General features: G+C 45.8%; 1 protein-coding gene across 11 annotated transcripts in view; it reads right to left on the bottom strand.

Annotated features, from left to right (window-relative positions):
* Positions 1-312: 312 nt before the first annotated feature.
* Positions 313-17848, bottom strand: part of LOC145515085 (sialic acid-binding Ig-like lectin 14) — a 35205-nt gene continuing 17669 nt past the window's right edge. The window contains exons 7-17 of one of the 11 annotated variants that reach the window (XR_014060691.1): positions 17331-17411; positions 15633-15701; positions 14862-15136; positions 14360-14638; positions 14086-14157; positions 13064-13318; positions 12694-12978; positions 12374-12464; positions 11427-11702; positions 11246-11327; positions 313-900 (exon numbers count right to left, since the gene is read on the bottom strand). Coding sequence is in view for 4 of the 11 variants with exons in the window: in XM_081514596.1 (XP_081370722.1) it covers positions 709-900; positions 11246-11327; positions 12374-12464; positions 12694-12978; positions 13064-13318; positions 14086-14157; positions 14360-14638; positions 14862-15136; positions 15633-15701; positions 17331-17411 (1681 nt within the window). In the remaining 7 variants the exon portion in view is untranslated. Of the gene's footprint in view, positions 901-11245; positions 11328-11426; positions 11703-12373; positions 12465-12675; positions 12979-13063; positions 13319-14085; positions 14158-14359; positions 14639-14861; positions 15240-15337; positions 15440-15632; positions 15702-17330; positions 17562-17848 lie in introns of those variants that run through there. The other 10 variants (XR_014060692.1, XR_014060693.1, XR_014060694.1 and 7 more) reach the window with 10 other exon arrangements.

The following is a 17848-nucleotide window of genomic DNA, read 5'->3' as shown; positions in this document are numbered from 1 at the left end:
GAAGACTCCTTCCTTCCTGGCAAGGACTCAGCCAATGAAAAGCCATGGACTGTTTACTCTGGCTCTCAACTTCCTTTGCCCCTCTATAAACGTGGTCTCCTTCCCTCCTTGAATTGGAACTTGCACATGGCTCCTCACGGTTGCAGACCCCAAGCTGCAATTCTGGGCTAATGCCAAAGTAAACCCATCTTTGCTGGGAAATAGCTGGCTGTCTATTTGTTTCACGTCAACACTAGTCACCCTCAGAAGAACCTGATGGGAGGACCTTTCTGTTCAGGAAGAGAAGCCAGCAGACACTACACACACGCCATGTGATGGGACCTCTGTTTGTGGGTTTTAATATGTTCTTCCTTTTTTTCCTTTTAGGTTTTTCCCCTTTATTTTTTTTCTTTTTATATGTTCTTTCTTTAATGTTCACCAACTTGGAGGTAAGACACATGATCTCTGAGTTACAGAACAGAAAACTGAGACACAGAGAGCTGGACTGAATCGCTTGCTAACGATGCCTTAGGAAGTGCTGGAACCTGCCTGTGAGCCTAAGCTTCTCTAATCCCATCAGCTATCTTCTTTCTACTCTACCTGGGGACACTCATACATACAGTAGTTAGATATTGCCACCAAGGCTTCATCAGCTAGTCTCTGACCTCTTCTTGAACCCACAGAGGCTGTGGTTCCCCCAGCTGGGACCGAGGTCTGGATGAGTCCTCATTAGCTTGTTTTGATCTCGGAGTACTCGGTGCTGGTGGCTTCCTGGTCGTGAGGCTCCTGAAATGTCATCTCATGAAAGTTGAGGGAGGCATAATGGAGCTCTTCCTTTTCCCCTGGGGCTGGGGCGTCCTCTGCAGGGGACAGCACCACCTGGCTGGGGGTGCTGTCTGAGCAAGGCTTTTGCCTGGCACCCTGAGTAAAAGGGAGAAAAAGGAGTCAGAGAAGGAGTAAGCAAGCATGATCCCCAAAGGAAAGTTCAGCGGATGCGATGTTTATTCATTCATCTTCTTATTCCTCACATGCTTCCTGTGAACTCAAAAAGATTCACTCATTCATTTACAATTTTGTCAAGATTGACTGGGCCGTATTGCAGGCTTATGAATCCTATTTAACCATCACAGAAACCCAGTAGGAGTGATATTCTTATTATTCCCATTTTACAGGTAGGAAAATTGAGGTGGGGGAGAGGTGAAGTAAACCAAGGTCACTCGTAGAGTGGATGGCAGAGCCAGGATTCAAACCCAGGCCTGCTGTTTTCTTGACAGTGTACCCCATACCAAGTTCTGGGTGAGAGGCCAAATGAGCAGTGTGAGAAAACAGATATAGACCCTGACCTCAGGCAGCTTACAGTAGGCTAGGAGGACTGGATTAGAGACAAGTAAACACAGCTTCTAACTTTGGTGTGACTTATGAACTAGCTTGTGCAAAAACCAGAAGAGACGGCAATTCTGGATCTTGGACCTGGGTTCCATAAAACAAAAATGAAAATAAAGCAGGACCCAAGTCTCCCAGAAAAGAGGGTACCCAGACGCTGGTATGCCATTCTCTTTTCTCTAAGTCTGTCCACACACACCTACACCATCATGCTATAGACAAGTGTGTCGAAAGCAATATTAGCCTTCAAATAGTAGCTCATAAAGAAAAGAAAAAGAATTCCAGGTTAGGAAAAAACGGTTTCACAACCTCAGAAAAAAAAAAATAGCATATCTAGACAGAGCTGCCCATATTAGGCATAAGCAAGTTGAAATGACAAAACAGCTAGGTGTATTGACCCTTCTGTAGCCAAAGAGGGAGAAATAAGAACATGTGCCTGTTAATAGCCTTACCATATATTAAAAGGGGATTAAACTGATCCTCATAAGACAACATGGGCTTCCCAGGTCATGCTAGTAGTAAAGAATCCACCTACCAGTGCAAGAGATGCAGATTCCATGCCTGGGCAGGAAGATCCCCTGGAGTAGGAAATAGCAACCCACTCCAGTATTCTTGCCTGGGAAATCCCATGAGCAGAAGAGCCTGGTGGGCTGCAGTCCATGGGGTTGCAAAGAATCAGACACGATTAGGCAACTGAGCATGCATAAGACAAGATGCAGCTCAGATGAATAACCAGGAGAAAGTACTATGTTCATTCTTTCATTCAACACCTCTTTGCTGAGTGCTGGTTATAAGCTGCTGCTGCTAAGTCGCTTCAGTTGTGTCCAACTCTGTGCGACCCCATAGACAGCAGCCCACCAGGCTCCGCTGTCCCTGGGATTCTCCAGGCAAGAATACTGGAGTGGGTTGCCATTTCCTTCTCCAGTGCATGAAAGGGAAAAGTGAAAGTGAAGTCACTCTGTCGTGTCCAACTCTTAGCGACCCCGTGGACTGTAGCCTACCAGGCTCCTCCATCCATGGAATTTTCCAGGCAAGAGTACTGGAGTGGGGTGCCATTGCCTTCTCCTGCTGGTTATAAGCTAGGTGCCATTAAGTGCTGTTCTTTCAAATGAGGACATATAAGGAAGTGAAACAGCCCCAAACACCTGCCTGCATGCCCAGTTCCTTATTAGAGAGGGGAATACAAACATTAGGTAAGAGTTGTAAGCAATTTCCCATGACCTAGGCATATTTCTAAGCACTTCTTGTAGCAACCCAATGAAACAGGTACCAGCATAGCGACGGTCTCATTTCCAGAAGAGAAAACAAAGAAGCAGAGAGGTTAACTAACTTGTCCAAGGTCACACAGCTTGGAAGTGGTTGAATCCAGGACTTGGACACAGGAGGATGAACTCCAGGGACTATGCAGATCATTGCTTTACTATTCTGCCTACAGTATCAAAGTTACAGAAAGGTTGAGAAAGCCAACTTACTGGAAAAAAAAAAAACCCTGATGCTGTGAAAGATTGAAGGTAAAAGGAGAAGTTGGGGGGAGAGGATGAGACAGTTAGATAACAGCACTGAGTCAATGGACATGAATTTGAGCAAAGTCCAGGAGATGGTGGAGGACAGTCCATGATGTGCTGCGGTTCATGAGGTTGCAAAGAGTCTGACATGACCTAGCAGCTCAACAACGACAACAACGCCATAATGGGGAAAACAAAGCTCTATCAGGGTTCCTGTCAGGATAGTGAATTCACATATACCACTGGCTCTGTTCACCAAGATCCAACAATCAAAAACTATAGACAGAACTTGATAAATCAATTGTCAGCTGATTGATTAATCAGTTGATCACTCTGAAGTTCCTGGGGGGAAGTAAAAGCTAATTTGAACATATGGGGCCGGGGAGGTGCATGCTATAGCCCAGGGCTAGGGAAGCTGGCTTGTTGATGAGAGGAAGAACAGATTCCCTCAGATGTGCTTGGATTCTGCTCCCTTCTCTCCTCTCCCCTCGGTTTGGGACAATCATTGCCTGCAGAATTCAGAGAGCATGGACAAAATGGTTACGTGCATGTGTCCAGAGGTAAGTGCTGGATAAGCACCGAAGGCTCCCTGGGGTGAAGAGAAGGAGAGACGCCGTGGAGCCTCACTGGCCTTTGGGATTCTTGTCCTCACTTTCTTCTTTCCAAACTCCAGAGTTTGGTGGATCAAAATCCACAGAGATTTTGGATCAAAATCCAAAGCTCCTTTTCCTTGAGGTTGGAAGGCAAAGGGGTGACTTATACTTCTTTTTCGGGGGGGTGGACAAGAAGTGGGACTGATGGACGGTGGTTTTGGTGCCCGGGGCACTCCACTCTGCGACTGGTCCCCATCACTCCTTTGAGCCAACACAGGCCGGCATCTGCCCTTCACCTTCACCCAATCAACAGTCTAGACCAAAAAGCTAACACCCCTGGGGAATATGCCCCTCCCAGGTCAGAGGATTGAGCACCTGCAAAGTGTAAATGTCCTGGAAGAAAAACCAACCAAAGGAGGCTGGGAACGTCATGTACCTTCAAAGAACAAGTATTAGAACACTTTGATCAAGAGTTTTAAACTAAGCATGATAAATGCACTAAGAGGAAAAGTGCTGGTGTTACATCGTGAAAGTGAGAATAAGAAATTATGCTGCTCTCCCAATTCCTCCCATCCTCTCCTTCACCAGCAGTGTCCACGAGCCTGTTCTCTCTATGTATTATCACATGTAAACTAGATAGCAAATGGGAAGTTGTTGTATAACACAGGGAGCTCAACCTGGTGCTCTGAGACAACCTAGAGGGGTGGGAGGGAGGTTCAAGAGGGAGGGGACCTATGTATACTTGTGGCTGATTTACGTTGTTAAATGGCAGAAACCAGCACAACACTGTAAAGCAATTATCCTCCAAATAAAAAAAAAAAGCAACAAGAAAAGAAATTATGTACATCACTCAGTAACGATGTAATATCTCTGACTGGTGACATATTGTAACTAGACAGCATGGTGATCATTTTGAAACAGAAATATCCAATCACTTGTACTTCAAAAAGGAAGAAACAAGCAAACCCACAGAAAAAGAGATCAGATTTGTGGTTACCAGAGGCAGAAGGTAGGGATGGGGAAACTGAATGAGGTGGTCAAAAGGTACAAACTTCCAGTTATAAGATAAATGACTACTAGACAGGTAATGTAGAACATAATCATTAGAATTAACTCTGCTGTATGTTATATATGAAAGTTTTTTTTATTTTTTATTTTTTTTAATTTAAAAAATTTTTTTTAAATTTTTTTAATTTTTAAAATTTTTTTTAAATAAATTATATGAAAGTTATTCAGAGTAAATCCTAACTGTTCTCATTGCAAGAAAAATAATTTTTTCTATTTCTTTAATTTTTTATCTATATGAGATGGTGGATGTTCACTAAACTTATTGGGCTAGTCATTTCATGATGTATGTAAATCAAATCATTATTCTGTACACCTTAAAATTATACAATGCTATATGTCCAATATATCTCAGTAAGACTGGGAGGAAAAAAAGAAAATTATGCACATCAGTAGTTACGTACATCAAACGTAGAACAAGAAGTTATGTAATCATGTAAATTACATTAAAAGGAAATGTGTGTGCAGTTCTGTAAAACATGGAAATATGATGTCTGAGATACAAAAATAGGAAGAATCCAGTGGTGGGATGAAGAATAGAATGAATACAATTGAAGTACATCAGGGAGCTAGACGAACCTTTGGAGTCTCCCGTAGAAGGGAGCAGGGGAGGATGAACACATGAAAATAAAAGTTATGGATGATGAAGGAAACAGAAAATCTCAACATTCAGATTATAATAGTCCCCAGATGACATGCTCTTTTTGGGGGGCCACACCACCTGCATGTGGGGTCTTAGTTCCCCAACCAGAGAGCAAACCCGGGCCTCTACACTGGGAGCATGGGGTCTTAACCACTGAGCCACCAGGGAAGTCCCAGTAGTCCCCAAAGGAGATAAAAATGAAACCGAAAGAGGAAGAGATATTCGGACAAAAATAGTGGAGATAAAATTGTCAGAATTGCAGAAAAAATGAACCACGTCAGCACAAAGTACCTCGCAAACACAAGAAAAAAGACAAGGAAAAGCCCACAACCAAATAAAGTACAGTTCATCTTCAGACTGTCAAAACCAAGGAGAAACGTGTAAATGTTTCCAGGGAGAATGAGTGGATTACCCACCAATGTGTGAGACTTGAGACCTCTAACAGGGATACCGGGTACAAGAAACAGTGAATCAAGTGTTCAGAGTATCAAAAGGAAACCACCTCGATCCTGGAATTGAAAGCCTACCAAATGAAATTCAATTGTGGGGGCATAAAAATATTTCAGATACAAGTCTCAATACAGGACATCCCAAATTAAAAACACATTAGGAGAAAGAACTGAAATACAAAGAATGCAAATAAAAATAAGAAAACTAAGAAGCCACACACAATGAATATAAGATGCCAAGGCGATCAGATTACCTCAGGAAAATGTGTAGCTGTGTTGTTTTTTTTTTTAATGACCAGAGAATAGAAAAAGGTTGAGTGCGTTCATAATTACACAGAATGAAAACTGGAGACCTAGAGAAAGAACCAGCATGGCCGTAGAAGGTGGACGGAGGGGACACCAAAAGATATAAAAGCACTCGAGTTCTTTTTGTTAGGGGTAAGACAGAGATGTTACATTTTTTTTAATAAGAGAGGAGAAAATGAAATGTTGAAAAAAAAAATGGAACCAAGCAAAAGGAGAAGGTAAAATAGCACAAAGAAATCCACGTATATCGAGAACCACAGTAAATACAAATAGCGTGAACTCGACACAGGATGTCAAATTGGATTTTCAAATACCTGGTTATAGGGCTTCTCTGGTGGCTCAGTGGTAAAGAATCTGTCTGCCAATGTAGGAGACACGGGTTCGATCCCTGAGTCCAGGAAGATCCCATATGCCTCGTGGCAAATAAACCCATGCACCACAATTACTGAGCCTGTGCTCCAGAGGCTGAGATCCGCAACAAGAGAACCCATCGCAACGAGAAGCCTACAACTAGAGAGTAGCCGTTGCTGGCCACAGCTAGAGAAAAGCTTGTGCAGAACGAAGACCCAGCACAGCCAAAAATAATAAATAAAATCAAGAAAAAACGACCTAGTCATATACCATCCAAAAGAATCATTGCTAAAGCATAAAAAAAAAATGTTAGAGGCGCACGGGGAGAGGAAAGGATGGAAAAATACCAGATATCTAACTAACCAATGACAAAGCGGTGTGTCTATCTTAAGATCTAACCAAATAGATTTGAAACAAAAAGTATCACTAGGGACAGAGGCAATCACAAGGTGTGGTTAAATGTGAGAAGATATGATCCTTCTAAACTATACATTTTTAATTTAAAAGTACATCATCTGTAAGAAATATATTTGATAGAACTCCAGGGGAAGATTGACAAGTAAACTATCATAAGAGTTCAGATAATGGTAGTTCAGGAAGACCTATTGGTAAAGATTTGGATTTGAACAATACAGTGAACACACACTGGCTTATGGACCTTAGTTGGAATTTATGAAATAGAAAATAATATATTTTTCTTAAGCATATAGGAACTATTTACAGAAATTCTTCACATAACCAGGTCACAGATAAAGTCTCAACAAAGTTAAAAAGTAGATATCATCAAAACAATGTACTCTGACAAAACTCAATTTAGTTAGAATTTAAGGATGGAAAGATGTTTTAAAATTCCCATACATTGGGATTTTTTTTGTATTAAAAATTTTTTTTTAATTTATTTATTTGGCTGCACTGGGTTTTAGCTGCAGCATGTGGGATCTAGTTCCCTGACCAAGGATCGAACCTGGGCCCCCTTCATTGAGAACTCAGAGCCTTAGCCATTGGACCACCAGGGAAGTCCCCTACATTTGAATTTTTTAAAATCCCCAATAATTTAAAATTGCAAAAAAAAAAAATCACAATAGGGCTTTAGCAATGTTTATAACTGAATGGTATTAAAATAACACATTTCAAACTGTGTGAGGTGAAATTAAAGTGGTGTTTTGAGAGAAATTTATCCATAAACACTTTTATAATGAAAGAAGGGTGCTATATATTAATAAGCTAAGTTGTTGTTGCTTAGTTGCTAAGTCATGTCTGACAAATTCTTTTGCCAGAGTACTATGGAGTGTAGCCATACCAAGCTCCTCTGTCACATGGGATTTTTCAGGCAAGAATACTGGAGTGGGCTTCCATTTCCTTCTCCATGGGATCTTCCCGACCCAGGGATCAAACCCGGGTCTCCCGCATCGCAGGCGGATTCTTTACCACTTGAGTCACCAAGGAAGCCCCCAAAGAGGAATTAATCCTAATTAAACAGTATGCAATTAAGAGAATACTACTCATAACCTTTTGTCAACAAATGATAAAACTTGGATGAAATGAACAAACCGTTATCTCACTAACAGACACACAAAATGACTGAGTCAGAAAAACCACATATAAAGACAAGGACAGACCCAGGCGGGTTATACAAGTGATACTAATCTTTCATGAAACAGATCATTTCAATTTTATACACTCTCTTTCAGATAATATTAATAGAAAAAAATGGGAAGATCCTACAATTCCTCAATATTATCTTGATACCCAAACAAGAAAACAACAAGAGGAGAAAGGAAGACAGAGGTCCATTTTACTCTTGAATACAGATGCAAAAGCGCTCAACAAAATATTAGAAAATATTAGAAAAAGAAAAAAAAAACACTCACTGTGAACAATTTCATCTTTTCTCAGAAATGCTAGTTTCAAAATAGAAAATGTTGAACTGTTTCGCTCACCACTGGTAACAGATTATGGGGGAAAATCAGACCAGTAGATGTATCTGAAAAGTTCAACTGAGATGTATGATATAAACTTAAAGTTATTCAGTAATAGAAAAGAACTTCCTTATCCTGATGAAGACTATCTATACAAGCCATGACAGTTAAAAGCAAGAATATTACAAATTTTTCAGATGGGATCTTTATCTCTGAAAAAGGATGGTTCAGCAGGGTTACAAGTAAGATATAAGAATTTTCCAGCTACTCAAGCAACAAGATTCTAAATGACACTCAAGACCAATCTGAGATTTTTTTAAGTTACAAAATAAACCCTCACATTTAAAAAAATTTTTTCTCATTCTGCATACAGCAACGAGAAATCAGGAAATGCATGTACAGTAGTAACAATAACTAGTATTTAGGAAGAAAAAAATAGCAAAAGATGACCAAGACCTGTGTGAAGGAATTCTCCATCTTTCTCGAAAACATTTTTTAAAAAGACTTAAATGAAGAGAGATAATCTGTTCTCTCGGATTAGAAGACTTGAATTCACAAACAAATACACTCTCCATGGATTGACCTATAGGTTCAATGCAATTACAAACAAAACTCCAACAGGAGTATTTTGGGGAACTTGACATACTGATTTTAACATTTAAATAGAACAGCAGAGGTCCAAGAATAGTCAAGACAACTTTGAAAGAAGATTCAGAAAAAGGACTTGCTCTATCAGATACCAGGACTTATTTTTGAGCCTTTAGACTCTGCTGAATGTAGACACAGTTCTGACTCAAGGACAATAAAACCAATCATTGGAACAGAAGAGGTCACAGAAAGAGGACCACCCACATGTGGAATTTTGATGAACGCAGATCAACAGGGGAGGAAGTGAAGGACTATTTTACAGAAAAAGAAGGAACATATATAGGTCAACGTTGTACACCACACAGAAAAATCAACTTCCCGTAGATGAAGTCTTTAAATGATAAAAGGAAAACAGAAAACTTTTAGTAGAAACTATCCTTGAATATCTTTATACATCTTAAGATGGGGAAGAATTTCTTAAACCCCGAAGTTCTTATGACAGTTAAGAACTTATCATCATCAAACATCACCTTGAAAAAGGTAAAATACGAGCTACTCACTGGGAGAAGATATTTACAATGTACATAATCTTTTAAAAAGCATAAAAATGTATAAAGCTCTCAAACGAATTTAATAAGAAAAGGTCAAACATTTAGTAGGAAAATGGGCTGTCAATGGGACCAGGCATTTTATAGAAAAGATGTTCATATGCCGCTGAAGCTGTAGAGAGATTTTCATCTTCATTGGTAACCAAGGAAATGCAAATCAACACCATAGGGAGAATGTGAGATGACCGGAAAAAAAAAAAAATTGAGAAAACCAAGTGCTGAAGAGATTGTAGATTAACAGAATCTGATAGGCATAGATAAGAGTATGAGTGAATACAGTTGCTTTGGAAAATATTTGTCATGATCTTGTAAATAGGAACTTTACAGACCCTATGACCTAGTAATTAAATTCCTAAGTAACGCTAAAGGAAAACTTTCGCATGTGAATACAATGAGACACGAATAAGGAATGTTCGTAATTGCAACACCAGGAAACAACTCCAATGTCCATCAATAGGAGCTTAGATAATAGACATAATCATAAAACGCATCATTATACAATGGGGAACTGCAACTTTGTGCAAAAACATGAATGAATCCTTGCTACATAAGACTGCATCTACAAGGCAAGTCCAAGAAGAGTACCTGACATGTGACACCCTTTGCAGGTTCAGAAGCAATTAAACTAAAGAGTGTATATTTGGGGTAAACATATATGTGGTAACACCAGCAACAAAAGATTCAGAGCAGTGGTTACTGGGGTTGGCTCAGAGTAGACGGGTAGATGAAAGTTATCATCAGTGTTTTAAGTCTCAGGTTGGATGGTAGGTTTACACGTGTTTATCATATTATGTGTAACGATGAGTAAGTAAAAGTGAATACTGCTTGTTCCACTGATACTAGTTCGGTGATGAACAAAGCATTTTGGATAATTCCATCTAGGGCAACACAAGCCCAATTTTAAAAAAGGGAACAGGGATCTTCCTGGACAGGGACAGAGTGAGAAAAAATTACAGCCCTCGTTCTCAAGGACTTTACAAATATGATGCGATGGTGGAGACAGGTCAACGCAGTGATGTTGTGTGATGTAACCCTGTGTCAGAGATGGACACAGGACTCGGTAGATGGAGAGAAGGAAGGGATGGACACTGACAGGAAGGGAGAAGACAAAGTTTCCCAGAGTAAGAGATGTTGACCTTGCAGCTGGAAGGAGGAGGCGAGGTGGATGGTTGAACTGGGAAAGGGAGGGCAGCTCAGGTAGTGAAGGGACAGTTGCTCAGTCGTGTCCGACTCTTTGCAACCCCATGGAGTGTAGAGTCCATGGGATTCTCCAGGCCAGAATACTGGAGTGGGTAGCCGTTCTCTTCTCTAGGAGATCTTCCCAACCCAGGGGTCAAACCCAGGTCTCCCGCATTGCAGGTGGATTCTTCACCATCTGAGCTACTAGGGAAGCCTAGTTCAGGTAGAAGGAACTGTATATTCAAAGGGAATAGATCTCTCTGGACACAGGGAGAAGGCCAGTGTAACTGGACCCTAGGGCAGGACCCTAGTGGCTGGAGCAGCCGTCCGGGGAGACCCCAGGAAGGACATCATGTATCAGACCAGTGATTATGACTTGATTCTCTAAGCAGTGGGAGCAAGTAACAGCTTTGAGACTCCAGAATGGCTACAAAGTACTGGTTTGGGGGGAGATAGTTCTAGCGGCCTGTATCCAGTAAAGAAGTAAATAGGCTCAGTGGTCAGCAGAGGACCACTGGGCCTGGGAGATGAAGGGGAAGAACAGAAGGGAAGCCAGTTCCCAGGTGTCTGCCTGGGGGAACAGGCAGGAGCAGGAAATACTGACGGACTTAGCCTGAATCTGCCAAATGGACATGCCTGGGGCCCCCATTGCTGGAGAAGACGCCCGCGTGACTCACCCAGGCGACGGTACCCATGACCGGGTCTTCATCATCCACACCCTCTGGTCTCGTGGCTGCCTTCTTTCTGCGGGCTTTCAGTCTAAGAGAAGAAACCAGTGCACTGTAGCCAGGGCGGCTCAGACAAAGGTGGGCAGGCTGCCCCTCACCACCCCCAATACGACGGCTCGGGCATCCAGACCCTGAAGCACCGGACCCAGAGGCCTTCCTGACGTGGAAGTAAGTGCTTCATCTTCTTGGATGACCAGGACTTTGGCCAAGACTGAATTTCCATCACTAGAGACTCGACTTACAAACTTGTACATGAATGTCATTATTATTGACACATGGTGGCCAAAACGTGGAAACAACCCAAATGTCCATCAGTGGACGAATGGGTGAGTAGAATGTGCTCCACTCATCCAAATAAAAAAGAATGAAGGAGATGTCCCTGGTGGCGCAGAGGATGAGACTCCACCTGCCAATGCAAAGGACACAGGTTTGATCCCTGGTCTGGGAAGATTCCACGTGGCTCTGAGCAACTAAGCCTGTGGGCCACAGCTTCAGAGCCTGCACTCTAAGCCCTCGAGGTGCAACTCTGGAAGCCCGCGCACCTTAGAGCCTGTGCTTTGCGATGGCAATGAGAAGCCTGTGTACAGCAACCAAGACCCAGCACGGCCAAAAATTAATTAATTAATTTAGAAAGAAGAAAAAAAGGAGTGAAGGACTGCCATGCATGAACCTTGAAAACATCACGCTAAGCAAGCGAAGTCGGTCACATAGGACCACATATTTTATGATTGCACATATTCGAAATGTCCAAACCAGACAACTCTAGAGAGACAGAAAACAACCTAGGGCAGAGGGTGGAACGGAGGGGATGACCAGGGGTGTGGATTTCCTTTTGGTTTCTCTTTCATTTGGGGCTAATGCAAAAATTCTGTCAAAATCACTGTCAAAGACACGCAGCTCTGAATAGACTAAAAGCCAATGAACTGTACACTTTAATGCATGGGAATTACATCTTGCTAAGGCTGTTACCCAACTCTGAATCTAATCTAAGCTTCTCCACATTTCTGGGATTAAGGGACCTCTTTCCAAACTCCCTACCACACACCTCCCTATACCTCCCCAAGAACACAGACTTACATGTAAAAGAAAAGGAGGCAAATGCACAGGGACAGCAGGGCCATGGCACCAGCGCCTCCAAGAGCCCCAGGAAGCAAGGATGCAGGGCTCCCTGCAGGGAAGACGGCCAGGAGATGATCACGCTCCCAAGACTCAGTCTCTTGCCCTCCCGCTTCCTTGCAGAACTTTCTGAAGAGCCTCTTCAGGCCTGAGAGGGAGCCCCCTGTCCTAGCAAGCACCTTCTGCCCTGACCACAGCCACTCTCCCTCAGCCCCCAAGCATCATCTTCTAGGATCATAACTTTTGCCCCTCTATGCCTCTGCCCCCAACAGACCCCTGACCTGGTAGCAGCAGGACAGACCCGCTCTGGGCCCCATGGACATTCAGGGCCTCGCAGCTGAGCCTGAGGCCGGAGTTGAGCACCTCGCGGAGGCTCAGGGAGCCGTTGGCCCAGGGCCCGGCGGAGCTGGAGCTGACCTCGAAGGAGGCGTTGCTGAAGTTGCCCTCCAGAAGCCCCTCGCCCAGCCGCCAGCGCAGCAAGGGGGCCAGCCGGGCTCGGGAGGAGCAGCTGCAGCGCAGACCCTCATGCTCCTGGGAGCAGGAGGGGCCCAGCAGCTGCGGGGGGGCTGTGGGGGGAGATGGGAGGGATCAGGGGCCCCTCTTCCCTCCCTGGAACCCCGGCATCCTGTCCCCAGGGGCCCCCACACTCACAGACCACGGAGAGGCTCAGGGAGGTATTTTGGGAGCCCAGCCGGTTCTGAGCTTGGCAGGTGAACTCTGTTTCTGCAGTTCCTAAATGTGGCAGCTCCAGGACCCCGGTGCTGGAGTTGGGGGCGGCCTCCAGGGTGGGAGACCCTTGAAACCAACTCAGCTGTGCAGGGGGGTTGCTGTCAGCAACACAGAGCAGCTGCAGCGCCTGGCCTTCTGAGATGAGAATAGACGAGGTGTTCTGCAGAATCTTGAGGGCTTTGGGGGAAAGCGCAGCGGGAGAGCTGGGGGAGGCTGAGGTCTCCTCCTCCCTCCTTCCCAGGATCTCCTGGCCTCGCCCTCTCCTCCCCTGGCTGGCCAGCTGGGTTTCCTGTGGTCCCAGGACTGGACCTTCCCACCCTAAGCAGGCTGACCCAATGAGTCTGGGCCTCGTATCTTCAGGGGAGGCTTGGTGTCTCGATGCGACAGGCCTGGGCTCTTTGGTGGAAAGAAAACCCAGAGCCTCAAGGCTGCAGGAGCTGATTCAGTGAAGGCAGCAGGAGATGGGGCTAAGGAGGCTTTTGTGGAAGAAAACCACACAATAGAACCATGGTGAAGGGAAATGGGCTTTGAACACAGTGTATGAGTGTGTAAATGTGTGGGGTGCATGTGTGTGTGTATGTGTGTATGTGTGCATGCGTGCACATGTATATGTCCATGTGTGTATGTGTGCATACGGGGTGCCTGTGCTGTGGGAATACCTAAGTCTATATGTGTGTGTGATGTGTACATGCCTGTGTGTATGGGCATTTCTGTGCGTGTCTCAGAATATGTGCATGTGTATGGACTATATGTGTGGGTGCCTGTGTGTGTGAGTCTATGTGTGTATTGCATGTGTGTGAGGTCTAGTGCATGGGAGGTGGGGCGGGGTGGTGAATTTCTCCTTGCTCTTCCCATATCTGATCACATGCAAGCCCACCACCCCACACCTTGGAGGCAGTCCCGGGAGCAGGACCCAGCCCTGGAGAGGACAGGTCCTGTCCTACCTGTGGCGTTTCTGAAGCGGAGGCTGATGCGGAGGTTCCTCGGAGCATCTGGGGCAGAGAGACATGGGCTGGCTGCAGAGGGAGGAGTGGGATGGAAACTGACCAGCACCCCAGGAGGGAAACCAGAAAGGGGGGTGTCTGTCCTTCACGGCCATGCTCCACCTCAGCTCCCAGGGCTCAGACTCATAGACGAGTAGGCTGGCCTTCTCTCTACACACACACACACACACACACACACCTGCCCTCAGGGACCCCGCCACCCCTCCACACTCACAGGAGACGTTGAGGCGGACGGTACTCTCCAGGGTCACCTCCACCCCCGGGAGTGTCACCCGACAGGTGAGGTTGGTGCCGTGGTCCTGGGGCCTCGGGGTGAGGGTGAGCTCCGAGGAGTGGAGGGTCTCTGGGTCCATCTCATCAAGGGCGTCCCCCGCCCAGGAGAACTGGAAAGGGTGTCCCCCATCACAGGCTAGTGACAGGTTGCAGGTCAGCCTTGTGGGGTGACCAGACTCCAGAGGCTCCACAAACTGGATGTCAGGTTTCTCTGTTGGGGCTGAGGAGGAGAGAGGGAGATGCCTGGCCCCCGGGGTGTGGGGACCGAGAGGGGGACCCTGAGAGGGACCAGTGCCTCAGGGCCACAGCTCACTCCCGGTCCTGGGTCTCTCCTGAGCCCTCAAACCCCAAGACCTGGAGCAGGGAGGGCTCCTACATCCTGTTCCTGTTCTAATACAGGAGTCTCCATGTGCCAGGGTCCTCTCTTGGGCCCCCTGTCATACCTGTCACCAGCAAATTCAGCTTCTTATCGCTGTAACTATATTTCACAGGTCCGATCTCCACTCTCAAGTAATAGACTCCTGAGTCGCTTATCCTGGCCTCTTTGATGCTCAGGGAGCAGTCGTTGCTGCTGGGAACCCCGATGAGGCGGAATCGGCCCTGGGTCTCTGTCTTCACTCGTTTCTTTTGGTCGTTTGTGGCCACAGCATCACTGTCTGGGCTGTCTTTTTCCCGGAACCAGTAGATGGAGGGTCCAGATGAGTAATACCTCCAACTCCTGGGGTAGAAGAAGGAGCAGGGCACGCGGACATCCATGCACGCCTGCACCGACACTGATTCCAGCACTTGGAGCTCGTACCCTGCATGCTCCTGCAGGGACCCTGGGGGACACAGAGGCTCAGCGGCAGCTCCAGCCCCTCCCCACGCGTGCCGCCCCTCCCCCAGCCGTGACCCCGTCCGCCACCCCTCCCCCACTCACCCCCCCACAGCAGGGGCAGCAGCAGCAGGGGCACCATGTCGGCAACCGCCAGCCCAGAGCCGGTTCAGGTCCCTCTGCTGGGGAGGGAAGCGCCCCTAGTGTGGGGAGGGAAGGAGGAAGCCCCAACAGGAAGCCAGAGGGTGACGGAGACAGAGCCTGGCCAAGCACAGAAAGGGAACTTGGACGCCCCAGGGAGGAGGGGCGGCCCTGAGCAGTCAGAAGGTCCCACCCCCGCCTCCCACACCCCACACCGCAGGGGGAGATCCTGAGGCCCCCAGAGGCCAAGAGGCTTCACCGCACGTGGCTCTGACATGACCACCTGTCCTGTGATGCTCGGGTCCACGGTGGGATCACCCAGCGGGCGCTGCAACCAGAAAAGAGAAACCGGGTCCAGCCCTGATCATCGGATGGGACCGACCCTGCAACAGAGAAACACTGGACTTTCCAGAAAAGAATATTGAAAACTTTCTCAAAACCATTCAGTCTTGGGCAAGAAGACTCACACACGGTGGAGGGTGGAACCCAGGAAGGAAAGCTGAGCTGAAAAGCTCCTTTGCCCAGAAGGGTTTTCAAAACAAGGCACACGGGCCGTGGGTCTTCATGGATCTGAGGATCTGTGGGACCTGCCGACCTGAACACAGGCCCACGCAAAATGGGGTGGTAAAGGAAGAACTTGGCCCCATTCAGCGGAGACCCCAAAATCTAGACCTCCCACAGAAACACAGTTCACGACCCCTCACTCTGAATGGCCTTATTTTCAAAGCCACATGAAGGCTTAAGTCATGTGCAGAAAAAATCCGTGAACTTACTGCCCTTTAGGGAAAAAATTCTTTTAAGATTCGGAAGTTTGACTATGATTGTAAACGTTTTAGACACTTTCAGGAACAAGCTATGGGACTGATGGAAAGATTTTTTATATTTATATAAATAGAAATATTAGTATATTCTTTACTTTCTTAAACTACAGAAACAAAAAGAAATGTCCATCAATCAACTGTGCCAGTGGAAATACTACTGTATTTTCTTTCTACTCTATTTTAGATATAATATAATTAATACTATTTCTTCCTCTAATGGGCTTCCCTGCTAGCTCAGATGGTAAAGAATCTGCCCTCAGTGCGGGAGTCCAGGGTTCGATCCCTGGGTCAGGAAGATCCCCCGAAGAAGGGAATTGCAACCCACTCCAGTATCCTTGCTTGGAGAATTCCGTGGACAGAGGACCCTTGCAGGCTCCAGTCCATGGGATTGCAAAGAGTCAGACACAGCTGACTAACACTTTATTCGTGTAATATTCGTATTAATTAATAAACCTGACTATTCTCCTAAAAAGAGGCAATCAAAGAGGATCAGGGAAAAGTGTGGGGAAGAGGTGTTATGCAGGTGTGACGGGTGTGCCTGACTCCTGAGGAAATGGTGCGGTGGCCCAGCGCTTAGGACTCTGCACTGTCACTGCCTCAGGCTCAGGCTCAGTCCCTGGTCTGGGAACTAAGACCCTACAAGCCCTAGGTCATGGCTGAAAAATAAAAAGGAAGAAGGAAAAATAGTCTGCAATAAATGTCTTATCTTTTGGTTTTCAGCATTTTATGTTTTGTGATGGATTACTTAGGTCTCTCCTTTTGAAAGGAACTGAGATGTGATGTGCCTGTGATATTGAGACTTCTCAGAAATACGTATTTGGGCTTCATCCACAGTTCCTGGCTCACAGATTCATGAGTTGTTGGAATTTACTGATTGATAGGCGATATGGCAGCTTCTTTGTTCACACATTTGTTCTCTGTTCTCAGTCCCTGAAACATTCAGGGCCACACCGGAGACCCGGGGGTCACAGTTTGTATTTGGGGGCCATGTCTGTGCTGCATTCACTGACACCATTTTTTTGCCTAAGGAGGGATCTGAACGCTTGGGTCAATGTCAGGCTCCACAGAACCCAGGACTGGCCCTGCCCAGGGTCCAGGTGAACGAGAGGGGACGAGCTCCTCTCCCTACTCCTCACCTGTTGCGGGAACATCGCTGAACAAGCAGGTGCTGGAGAAGGCTAGGATCCGCAGGGCTGTGCCGCACCCCTTCACAGCGGCTGGTGTCGAGCAAAGGTCAAGCCGGGATGGTCAAAGAACAAGAACCGGCAGTGCTGGTGAGGACGCGGAGTAAAGGGAACCCTTGGGCACTGCTGGTGGGAATGTGAATTGGTGCGGCCACTATGGGGAACACGGCGGGTTCCTGAAAACTAAAAGTAGAACTATCAAGCACTTTCACTTTGGGGCCTTTAAAGAAAGTGAAAACAGCAGTTTGAAAAGATATATGCGCCCCATGTTCATGGAAGCATTATGTACAGCAGCGAACACATGGAAACAAATTACATACCCAGTGATGAGTGAATGAATAAAGAAACTGTGGTGTGTGCATATTCATGATTATCCTTCAGCTATAAAAGAGCAGGAGATCCTGCTTTTACAATATATGGATGGTACGCCAGGGCATTAGGGTAATGAAATACATTAGAGAAAGAAAAAT

This window comes from Giraffa tippelskirchi, chromosome 7 (genome assembly GCF_054371585.1).
Source record: "Giraffa tippelskirchi isolate mGirTip1 chromosome 7, T2T-mGirTip1v1.2.pri, whole genome shotgun sequence".
NCBI lineage: Eukaryota > Metazoa > Chordata > Mammalia > Artiodactyla > Giraffidae > Giraffa > Giraffa tippelskirchi.
Note: the sequence above shows the minus strand (reverse complement) of the source record. Positions and strands in the feature narration are given on the sequence as shown.